General features: G+C 35.4%; 1 protein-coding gene across 1 annotated transcript in view; it reads left to right on the top strand.

Moving 5' to 3' along the window:
- Window positions 1-10,429, top strand: part of LOC141901248 (septin-7-like) — a 43,717-nt gene extending 33,288 nt beyond the window's left edge. Inside the window, exon 12 of the mRNA XM_074788364.1 lies at window positions 4,333-10,429. Coding sequence (XP_074644465.1) covers window positions 4,333-4,378 — 46 coding nt within the window. The 3' untranslated portion in view covers window positions 4,379-10,429. The remainder of the gene's footprint in view (window positions 1-4,332) is intronic.
- Window positions 10,430-12,959: the final 2,530 nt, after the last annotated feature.

Raw genomic sequence — 12,959 nt, 5'->3', positions numbered from 1 at the left:
GCAAATGGTCACCAGGGGGCGTTGAATAGTAGAATAACTTTTTCCATACCATATTGGTAACTAGGCATATTTTGTTACCACAATCAATTACCAGACCTGCCAACTGTTAAGATTTTCCCATGATCATTACTGATTGACAGCACAAATTACGGTGTTACGAGTGGGTGTGCAAAAATACGATTTTAGTCTATTTTCATTGCGTTTTACGAAAAACTCAAGCTATGTTACGTTTCTTAAAAAATATTTCGCGAAAGATGTTTAAACATGTTGATTTTATCATTGGAAACTAAAATAGGAGTTCTTAGCATACGCCGCGCATTGTGCTAGTTGATATGCGCGCCAAGCATCCAATCAATATCACTGTGTTACACAGACCGCTGGCATACACGTGTCTTCCTGCACGCGCTCAATACAGTACATCTATCAGCTGGCTGTCACTGGGGCAACCTACTACTATTGATCTATTGTATATACTCTCTCCCGTGCCTCATAGAGATACAGCACACACTGCTGTAGAAATAACGATTGCTTGCAGGCATTGAATTATTTTTTGGAAGTAACCTGACTAAGTTAATTTATTTGTATATCAATCAATGATTCTGCGTTATTTATTTGGTCAAAATGAAAAATATATTAGAAAAAAAGTATTTCTTAACAATGACCTCTCACCGCCAACCAGTCGCATCGGTTGTCTGCTGTAATCAGTGTGTCTGTACATGGCGGCTACCGCAACCAGGATTGCGATGATTGAATAGATTTAGACGTCATATTATCTGATAAAAGTGATGAACCTAATCAATAACGAACCGGCAACAAAGAGAAGGAAGCCCACCATTTTGAAGATGATATTCTGTTAAGTTTCCTTGCACGAATGTTTCGTAGAGCGTCACACTCATTTTTTCTTTGTACTGACTAGTGACGAGTTAAGTATTAGTAGTGTTAGGAGTTGACAATTATAATCTACATGTCTCGTGCCAGTATTACAAACGTAAAATATCATATTGACAATTGAAATGAAAAAACACAATGCAAAATCAAGAAAAATCAACTGTTTGTTTTCTATCCAGCGCCTTATTATACATTACACGCTTGTTACTGGAAAACCTCAGATTTAACTGAAAATTTATGATATTGTTCTGATTTAGTCAGACACGGTTGGCAGGTCTGAATTATAAAATTGTAGCTGCTGACATGTTCTATGATTGTGGTGAGTTTCAAGGTCATTGTATTTTTCAAGATCATTGAATGAGGCGTTGAATATTGAAATTGTTAGATTGTTGAGCATCCGAAACCACTTCCCAAATGGGCGTGGTGTCCCTTGACCCCTATTTGGTTTTTGCATTTTATGCGTTAGTTACTGAAACCAATTGGTATGCAGAGATCTTAGACTCTCCTGCTGAATTACCACGATCCTCCAGGATTCATCAATGGAAAGACATCAACGAGAATGATCTCAAAATTTATATGGCCATGACCATAGCTATGGGAATTTGCCGTAAGCCAAAACTTGCAGATTTTTTAGGGGCTTTTAGCTTACTGATACCCCAAATATGTCATATTTTAGTATGGCATAAACATAGATTCCAATCAATTTCATCTTGTCTTCACTTCATTCACAATGCTGTAAGAATGCTGAATTGTCAGTCAGGCTATGATCCATTGTTATAAGTACGAAACCTGGATACCTGTACTCTTAGGTACAAAGCCCAACACAGGACCTGTCTGTTGATGAGAGTATATGTCATATTCAAAGGTAGACTGTAACTCATGCAGTATATGCCTAAAAAGCCCATAGAATTTGGTGAAACTTTCCATATAAATGGCAACACCTATTTCAAAATTCACCTATGACAAAATATCAGCTGTATATCCAGTGGTTACAATTTGTGCCACCTAGTGCTAACAGAAAGTTACCTTCATAACCATTCTAAGAGGATCAACAAAAAGTGCTAAAAAGTACAGCAGGGGTGTCACATCAAAAGTGCATTTTTTGCACGTTCTGTGTGTCTGAATCCTAGACTATTTGCTAAATAGCTTCTTTTTATGTCTTAAAGACTTGAAGTGGTTGAATATATTTGTGTATTAAACATGAGCACAGTGTAGTTTACTGTATTTTGCAATTTTAAGGTATGCCCTCACAGTAAATAACATTTCACTCAATGATAACATCCTCTTTTCACCATTGCCAACTTCTGTTTCCACTCTAGTGATGAGGGACAAAAGCTTCGCAAATCAAAGCGTACAAGTAGTACTAGTAGTCTATTTTGTAAGTAAATATTATTAACTGTAATCACAGGGCTTCCAGTGGTTAAAATGATTATAGCACATGATATCATCTGCACTCGTAGTTAATCGTTTTCAGTGATGTCCTATATTGCAAAAGAAAAGGTATGCGAAAATTAAGAACCATTTTGAGCTATTGATTAACACTTTGACAATACTCACGCATTGCTTACATTTTCTTTGAATACAATTTTGCTTCAAAAATGTTCAAGCGATGGTAAAGCCCTACTTCTCATATGTGTTGATTTGCTAGTAACACAGAACACCAATGATACAGGAATTCAGTCCACTTATTGTTGCATTATTCTGTGGTTTAGCAAATTTGCGTCTATAAATTGAACCCAAGTTGTATGATTACGCTGTCAAATCATTGAACAGAGCACAACATTTTGTGGAATGATAAGATGACTATAAATTCTCATGGTGTTATCAATGTATGATTATGTTAACCCATTAGCACTCAAGCAGCCCAAATCCACCCGGACACTTTTTTCGTATGCTGCACAAAAACGGTTATAGTGGGATTCAAACCCAATAGCGTATGATAAACTAGACACCCAAGTCTTTGAAATGCTGTTCAGAAATCAACATTCTAAAGTATTTGGAGTAAGAACATTGACAGATCTGAGCTTCAAATCCAAGTATAATTTGATGAATTTCGGGGGGCCAAAAGGACACAATGTTGGTAGCCCACCTCATCAAATCTTATGTCATATGAAAGCCGTGACTTTTACTACAAAATAACACAAACTTGTAAGGCATGAAAATATCCGGATAATGAGCAATTTGGTATCATGGTAAACTTGCATTTTCCCTTGAATCTTCTGAGGAGTAATGGACACTACACAGTGAAATTCCTGAGTGCTAATGAGTGTTAATTGAATAATGTAGCGACTAGACTCACTGTGTATTAAAACTTTCATTGAGTTTTCGTCAGTGCAATGGAATTTTCTGATAGTAGCCCAAAGTACCATTCCAGAGGCCGCGGAGTGACCTTGAGATAGGGGTGGCTAATATGTGAAGTACGAGTAATAGAAGTGGTTTTTGGATCACTAGCACTGAAAGCATGCAGGAGTTTTCTATGAGCCCTTTGAAAATTTTGAGGTAGCAAAATATTGGTGGGCTCCCTAGTCCCCCTGCTCTGTGGTCCCTTCATTCACTTAATGAAAATGTTATTTTACATCTATGTATCTATGTATTGTCAAGTTTGACTTAATATTATCAACTGGGAGCCCTGGTGCAGCGAGTAACATATTTGATATTAACTCGAAATTATTCTTTATATCAGATAGTGTCTTCTCTAGTTCACGGATAAATACAGCATCAATAAGCATCTTTTTTCCAGATATACGCTCAAACTGTCTTTCGATACTGTTTCATAAATCATTTCAATCTTTCATTATAACTTCTCATGACATACACATATTCTGTGATTTGCATGCTCTAATCATTATGTATGTCTTACAACATGCATTTACTACAAATTAGTAACTTAGTTCAGATGTTGATGTACAGAGATGCTGAAAATAGCACAGGGACTGATGATGAACTTGACATATATTTTTGTTATGGTAAAACAGTTAGTAACACATCTATATACTGAAGCCATTTTAAGCATGACATCTGTTTTGTTCATGTATAGTGAGTAGCACATTGGAATTCTAAACTCTGAAGTTTTTGCAACCCATGGGTTTCATAGGTTTTTGTTTTTGTCTGAATCATACCCACGTGACATCATTTGACGATAAACCACTGTTAACCACTTCGGCTTTCAATATGCTCCCTATACCAACTTACCTCAATCAATCACCTTTGCTGAACGTTCTGAATTTCCATGCATGGTGATAAAATATTATGCTATACATATAATGTCTGACAAAAACACTGCAATCAGATTTAGATCCAGACAAGAGATTGATGGTCAGTTTTTTGCCAGGTTGATTTTCAGTAAAAACAGCAGATTGACTGTTGCATAACCTTGCATCTTCCATGCGAGTCATTTTTTAAAAGATTTTTAATTCGTGAAACATTATTTTTTAATTCTTTCAGTTCCATTGATAAAGATAAGCAGAAGAAAAAGAAGGGAATCTTCTAGATCTATACCTGTTACTCAAAAATTAAGAATGGACGATTCATGTGAATTTGTACTCGAGGAAGATATGCATCACAGATCAGCTGGCCGTAGGCCACAATCTTATTACTTCATTGATTCATGCAACTCACCAGAAAATAAGATTGTCCATGGATCGTCATCATGTCATTCCCTCAATCTAATTGGGTTTTATTAAGTGATTATTAAGAAACTTATGAGATACGACACTTAAATTTAGGTGTACTAATAGGACCATTTTTCCTCAGGACACTTTATCATTATAAACATTGCATGCAGATAGAAAATCAAAATACTTTGTACGTCTGAATATACCCTACTGGTAGAGGGTCTGTGGAAAAACTCCTTTCCGCTTCTATTTAGGTGGGGCGGCTTGATTGAATTTAAAAGTAGCTTAAATTGATTCGAATACGTATCATCACATAACAGAGAAGTGCAATAACTAACAATGAATAGGGATCAACAAGGGAATTGCTAACCATTAATCAACACATAACCTATGGTACAGTTAAACTCACATAAGTCGTTATAGCTGAGATTAATTGACCAATATCCAAATAACTATTTACACTTAGTACATTGTATTGGAAATGATACAGAAATAGGGACTCAGAAATAGTGATGAGTTAAGCAATGCACAATGATGACTTAAAAGGAGTTTGACTGCATCTGGAGGGTATTATGGGAATCCCCAGGATTTTTCAAGGAGAGATTGAATTTCTCTTTATAAGGGCGACCTCCACTACATTCTTCCGCACACTTCTGTTAGGGCTTTTAGCGTGAAAAAACTTGACTGCTAAATCCCGGCGCTAGAAGTTTGGTGTGGACTGCATAATCTATGAAGTAAAAAATTTCATTCTTTCAAAAGGACACCTCCATGGGGCGCCTATGGGTGTAACTGAAAGAATATCTTAAAATTGGAAACCCATCAACTAAGTTTATAGAAGTCATTATTAGTGATAGATGTAATTATTTGAGGTAATGTCAATGTATTTGCAATCTCGATATGGCCATATAACCAAGATTCTGCGGTTAACTGATACGCGTATATAGTCACTGTCATAATTAAGATAATTAAACATCCCCAGGCAGCAATATTCTGATCTTGGGCCATCATTTGCAATAGGTGATATATTTCAACGTCTTTGCCCTACCTGATTGTATTTTCGCGTTGACTTACTGGCATATCGTTTGAGAGCAAATAACTATATAAGTACTTTCGTGATATATCTCATTTATCTGTAGGCCTATATGTAGCGTATATGTGGATTTGTAATATCTATAGTTATATCTTGTCAAATTAATGATGGAATGTTGAATTGATATTTTCTGGTTGCCTTATGAAAAAAGATTGATGTTTGTATTCAATGAATGTGTGCAGCAAGCATTAGCAAGTTTTGTGTTGTCCTTCACTATCTATATTCTCTTCAACATGTCTTGAGTTAATACTAATCTAGTTGTCAAGTATGTTGGTATCCTCTATTGGTAGGTGTCCTTTAACTTGATAGCATCGCCATGGCACGGCATGAAACCTGCCTTAGGCAATCACAGATCATGTTTCTTTATAGCTCAGACACACCGATAATACAACACGAAATCTGATTGGTGCTGCGCGTTTTCATTTGCTCAATTTTGCAAGTACCACTGGGACTAATCAGGCATGGTTTGGTGCCGTGTCTAGTGATGCCATCAGGTTTGAATACCTGTAAAGGCAGGATGGTATGTGGGAGGTCCTTTCGCAATCGGACACTGACTCATTGGGCCAATCACTAAGTTTTAAAAATGAATATTTTATTTGTTTTTGACGATAGGTGACATTGTATGAATACATAGCAATCAATTTTGAAAATCTGTTCACTAATGACTTAATGATTACTGAAATATTGAAGATTCAAATGGTAATTCGATGGAATTTAACTTCACGTAGTCCTGCTGACACACATGTACATGGTGCTGATGAAGAAGTAGAAAGGGTCTATATACACCAATGAGCAACCCCGTATGATACCTGAAGTTTTAGTTTACGCTATTCTATTTTGAATGACCTACTCTTCATATAGTAGTATGCAGTATATGTTTATGAAAGGCTTTGCTTGCATTGAAAAAAATCCCTCTAGTCATTATGAAATTCACTTTACCGCAAATGAATAAATTACAGTTTCCCCAATATATTATATATACATGTTTCAATCTATCCGAATTTCATACAGAATAAACCATATTTGGATGAACAAAAGCTAGAATATAATAGCATATCCCTATTTTAGATTGATATATGGAAAAGTGAATTTGACATCCCTACTAACACTCCGATTGCTTACGATTTTCTGGAGGGAACCCCACACCCCCTTATGGTGCTGTGATAATGCCTTAAAGCGTTATTCAGGATCAGAGGCTGGAACCACCCTAGTCATACCCTGTCTGTGGTTTCATTTCACGGTTGTATATTCTCACAAACCGCATATTGGTAGAAGCCCATGCAAAAATAAAAGCTTACCACCAATAATTAGGTAACTAACTATAAGCTCCTGAAAACTATTACCCAGTACTGATGAATGAATATACCATTATCCTTTTATATGGTACAGCCTAGGAGTAAGTTAACTCATAACGCGTCTGGCGTTTGTTGAAGATCGTTGCATTTTTGATAAAACGAAATGAAAATGCTTATCAAACTATAGTTACTATCACGGTTCGAATTCTACGAGAGTTTTGCTCGCGCACATCAAATGCACACTAATCAATAACAGTTCCCTTTTTTTGATTCTGGTATTTGGATGAATACATACTTAAAGTATATGCTGTAACATTACAGACGCCTAATTCGAAGTTATGTTGCACCCCATATGCGTGCAGCGAAATTAACAGTGATTCTGAAATGGGTATTGTCCCCTCCACAAATGACGAATGCGTTCGGAACTAAATGAAAATGAATTACAGAGCACGATATGAACGATATAAAATCAAACACAAACAATGTTTCATCTAGGCTGCACAGTTGTTGATTATTGCTGAAACTGATATTTATTCATGTTCAGCGTTAATTGAATAAAGTAATGTTTTGTACCAATATTAGGGATACTTTTAAATGAGACCCGAGTGTATTGTGTTAAAATCACAATGTCAGGGGACCCAAAAGTATGTTCATACTAACCCATCATTCATTGTATCCAGTATCAATTCACTAAAATTGTCCTATTAACAATGAAATTCTAGGTTGTAATAACCAATATAACCAATCGTTCTATCTAAGGTCATCATAACGAGGTTCCACTGTATGAAGCATTTTCACAAATTAATTGCTCTTTGATCTTAAGAATTATACAGTCAAATCAAATTAGCATCTGTACTCATAAAACATTAGTTAATATGAAGCCCTAGACATCACGACAAACCTGAAATCGTTACACCTTACATTATTCCGATCATTTGGCACCGAAGAAATCGATCCGGTTTATGAGAAATCTGAACTAAACCTTACACTTTACATATATTAGAACTGTAGGACTGTAGAATAATGTCTTAAAATGCGGATTATGCTGATCTGTATGCGGGGTTTAACTGTACTTATGATTCAACTTCGATTTGACTCCTCATTAAATACGGTACTGAAAATTACCGACAGGCCTACTAGAACTAAATCCGCGATCACACAAGCATTTTTGGTCCCGAACAACTGTTCACATGGGCGCCAAATGGGCCCGAGCCTGTATGGCCCGGACCAAATTTGGCTCGACCAAAGACGTCGGACCAGGCCCGAGCCAAATTTTAGCACGAGACAAATGATTGCATTTGAATTGCAACTGGCACAGTAAATGATCCACTTCGCTTTGTCTGAGCATTGTTTAGTATCAAGTGAAAGAGATCCGTGTAAATTTGGCCCAGGCCAAATCGTCTGCGTGTGATTTTATTGTTTGGTTAGAAAATCTTATACAGCGCAACTATTTTGTGGCATTTAACCCAAACTTCAATAAATACGTCTTCATATTAAATGAATGCTTGTGTAAATATTTGTGGCTATTATTTAACTTGAGAAAAAATATAGAGTTGATAGCGTAGATCATTTTAATTACTTGCATGTTTTGAAAGTTATTGAGATGGGCTTTTTCAAGTACAGTTATACTCAAATGCTGTAAATGTAGCAGAAATATATCAGGGTTGACAAAAGGTCTTTTGTGAACCATTAGTTTGACGAACTTCATGCATGATTTCATGAAGTAAAGGAAAACGTGAATTTGAGAAGTACATGTACTTGTGAGCGTGAATTTCTCGGCGAACAATGGGATGGGGATTCGAAACGTCATTTGGTCAGAATTGAATAGTTTGACATGTAGCAAATGACAATACGTAGAAAACATTCATTCGCCTGTCTTAAGATTTCAAATACCATAGTTGGGTTCTTAAAACTGAAATGCATAATTTTTTCAAAAAAAAAACTATCGCTGTTCATGAATATGCATGAATTATGAATTATCCTAAATTTGGCTGTGAAATTGTGAATTTCTTATGAAAACGTGAATTCATACCCCCTATTGTCCCCCCTGATATATCTATTTTTGGTAATATTAATCATTATCTTTTGGTTATATTAATTATAATCCTGCATGTGTATTGCAGTTATAGATTCAACGGTGATTGTGGGTTCTTTGAGTCCACGATGTGGGCCTAATTTTAATAACCTAGGTGTGGATTTTGTCCTGCTTAACATATGGATGTTTCAAGTATTTAAAGAAAACAGAATTCAGCAGACATAGAGTACATATATTGAATGAGCAAATTACTTGTTAAGGGACCGTCTTCCTGAGAATAAATATACAGCACAATCAGTGAATCATAAACTGGAAAATTATGTTTTTTGTCAATATATTTATTACTCTTCTCATTTTTTGAAAAATCTTTTGTGTGTAATTAAGATTTTAAAATTTTTGTGACCTGGAAAGTGAACGTAAAACGTTGAGTGCTATGATATTCAAAGGTGAATGAAAATGTTTTGCTGAGTACACACAATGTAAATCTTTTTTCGTAATTGGCCATTGCTTTTGATCCAATCAGACATAGATCATAAATTTCATCAATTTGGTAATGTCAGCATATATTTGTAAAAGGGGTTGTCTTGACCCTGGTCGACCTAAGCATCATCTTGGGCAGCAATGATCTCATCACTGCAGGTAGTGTTCACCTTCCTGTTGAGCTGCTTTTAGACAACGATTTATATGACCATTCTGAAACTGTCATGCTATTGGTACAATTAAGTTATCACTCATTTTGTCGGTGCACATTGGCAGTCAGTATAAGCTGTCAGTAGTATCTCTAGCAATCACCTAACTCAAATTAGATTCAGTATGTCCATTTATCACAACCATTCTCCAATGAGGTACTACTACGTTCCATTGTAGATGGGTACAGCTGCAATTATTCAGTGTTATTTAAGAATTTTATCTACTCAATAAATGTGTAATTCCAAGTATTATAGTATATTAAAACTCATTGTGACTAACCTTACCTCGTATCGCTAAATAATAGTCCACCCAGGTCAGACCAGGTTTGGTGCCAAGAAAAATGATTGTCCAACTCGATATCCAGGTTGGATGTTATATGAGGCACATATGTAGGGTCAGAAAAATATGTCTTGAGTCATCCCAACTATTGGGAAAGTGAGCTGAAGGGATCTGACTTGAACGGGTCTACTGTAATATTATTGTAGACTTCCAGTACTGTTAAACGCTGTAGCCATGATATTACATGCATCATGTAGTGTTGGCCTAATTGATACAAACAAACAACATAGACGTACACAGTAGACATAAATTGAAGGAAAGAAGTTATCAATCACACAAATCGAGGACAACTTCTTACTGATGTTGATGTACCGAATGTCATATGGGCCGACGATAAAGGTGAAAGTCAAGTGAGCATTGTATGCATTTATTTTTTCTTGTCTTAGCTTATGTACAGTTTGTATTGAGCAATGTAATGGGTGAACAGTCCCACACATATAACCATTTTGTATGGAATAAAAGTCTTATGTCTAATCAATTAATTTTTGTCTTAAATGTATAGTTTCATTCAGTAATTGTTTCCGAAATCTTTTTAGCCCACTTTGGACTTTATTGCATTCACTTTTGATCTTTAGCAGGCACGGATACAGGAGGGAGTTCATAAAGAATGTTAATGTTAAACCACCGACTAAGATCTCCAATAGGGGGCCTATACGGCATATTGTTTTGGCGAAAATAAGATGATATGGTACAGATTATATGCTACTGTTCGCCCGCTTTGTCTTGAGTACATTCCTTCAAGAAAACGATTAAAATTTTTTTTTCAAGCTGAGCAGGCCGGGGGGTCACGACCCCTTAAACCCCCTCTGGATCCGCGTCTGAGTTAATATGTCCATGACACGACCAACAATGGATAACCAAGAGATTGAAACTGGAACGGAACTACAGGATGTCTAAAAAATGTGTTACCATAGCTTAAAGATTAATCATTCATTTACTATAATTGAAATAAGATTTTTTTTTTTTTGGGGGGGGGGGGGGGTAGGTTGGTAGACCTGGACGTTTACTCGAGGATGGAATGTTTAAATGAAAGAAATACGTCATGCATAGCTGAGCATACCATGTTTTTGAATGGTCCCTAAAATGGAGTCGAACCAATACAAGGAATATGGATTATTGCATTTTATACGTTTATTGATAAATGTTCCGCTTTCACTTCACATAATTTGAGACCAGACAGTTAAATCAACTGAAGCAGATTTCTACTTGATAAAATTGTTGGTAATCATGACTAATTAAGCTTCTCTGGGACTTTTTCAATATCATCACTATTTTACCAAAGCACAGTTAAGCTCAACGTTGAATTTTAATACATCTGATTCAGTATTTCTCAAAATCTGTTACTTTCCGGACACCAAGTCCTTGATTCCTGCTGATGGTCTTTTGAATTACTTAGTTTTTACACATTTCCCGACAGGAAAAATATCACAAGGAGTGAAATTCAATGATTTTGTGATTTTAAATCAATTTTCTTAGAGGCAGGTGGTCATTTAACAATAGACGTACACAATGGAACAATCCGCAAATTTGGTTCGACAGCATTTTAATGGTGTCGAATTGATTTGACTAGTCGAATTGACTTTCATTTGGTTCGACAGCATTATAAAGATTGGACCAGAAAGAATTTTTTCATTAGATGATTATAATTTATTTACGCATTACAAAGATTTATGGTTAACAAAAGAAAATAATATGATATTTCAAGGCATCCAATCAGAAAACCAAAATAAATTAAGATCTGAAGCACATAATGCATTAGTAACTAATGACGTAGATAATTTGATAAAAAAAGATTTATGGAAGCAAATATAAAATTCCATTAGACTTTGAATAGATAAATAATAATGCGCCTTTAAATAAAGATTCTATACAAGAAGATATTATATTCGAAATAACATTTGCTCCTGTTAATTAAATTGTATTATCTAGCGTTGTTAAAGATATGGGTTATAAATTATAAAATATATGTTTAGAATATGACACAGTAACTGATGAAATATTGCTAACACAATTCAAACTAAATACAATCAAGAATTTTCATTATTATATGATTATATTGATAAATTTAAAACTGTAACTATTAATGCAAATGATGAAATAATTAATGAGAATATTTACTTCCCAAGAAGATCTATTAAAGGTATATTAATATTTTTTGACGCCTTATAAAACGTTACCATTATGAAACCTAAACAATGTTAACCATTCAGCGTCATTTTACAAACGACAACCGTAAATCGATGTGCAAAACGTCACAGGTTTATGTGTACACATACAAGCTATTTGGCAAAATATTATTGATAAAGATGTAGAATGGCTCCCTGTGATTATATAATGACGTCTATTTGAACGTCGAAATGTTATATTGCATTGAATATCATGAGAAGACGTATTGTAATAGTAAAGGATGTATGATTATATCAGGAGCGGCAGGCATAAATAGAAATGATAAGTAAATCGGATTATTATTATACACGATTTGGAAGTCTGATATAAAAGTCAGACCCTGACATGGGGATGCTAGTGGAATGACGAAGCTATCTACGATCTGAGTAGGGCCGGCGTGAATTTCATCGGCGGCTACAAGCGGTCTATATAAAAACGTGTTAACATATAATTTCAATATTCAAATGTTTTAGAAAATATGTTCGATATAAGGGGTATGCAAGTTTCATGAGATTAGCAATTTATAATAGCATAGCTGTCATATACGGCTCCGCGTCCATTGATGGCATGTGTATAAGGTGACAATTCAATTCAATACTTTATTGATCCTTATTACATTGAAATTCCGGGATAAAATTTAAAAAACTTACAAATCTTAAAATAAGAAAATACAAAATACAAGACACACGGTTAATTCATACAGAATAACATGAATAAGTTCTTTAAATGACAATGTCTACTTCAACCCAGACTCAAGTCTAGGATATCGAGTGACAGCCAAACCGGGCCCCAGGACCGGGCCGGCTGGCTACACGATATGCTCAACGTCAAGATGAAGCAAA

The sequence above is a fragment of the Tubulanus polymorphus genome, chromosome 3 (genome assembly GCF_964204645.1).
Source record: "Tubulanus polymorphus chromosome 3, tnTubPoly1.2, whole genome shotgun sequence".
In the NCBI taxonomy this organism is placed as follows: Eukaryota; Metazoa; Nemertea; class Palaeonemertea; order Tubulaniformes; family Tubulanidae; genus Tubulanus; species Tubulanus polymorphus.
Note: the sequence above shows the minus strand (reverse complement) of the source record. Positions and strands in the feature narration are given on the sequence as shown.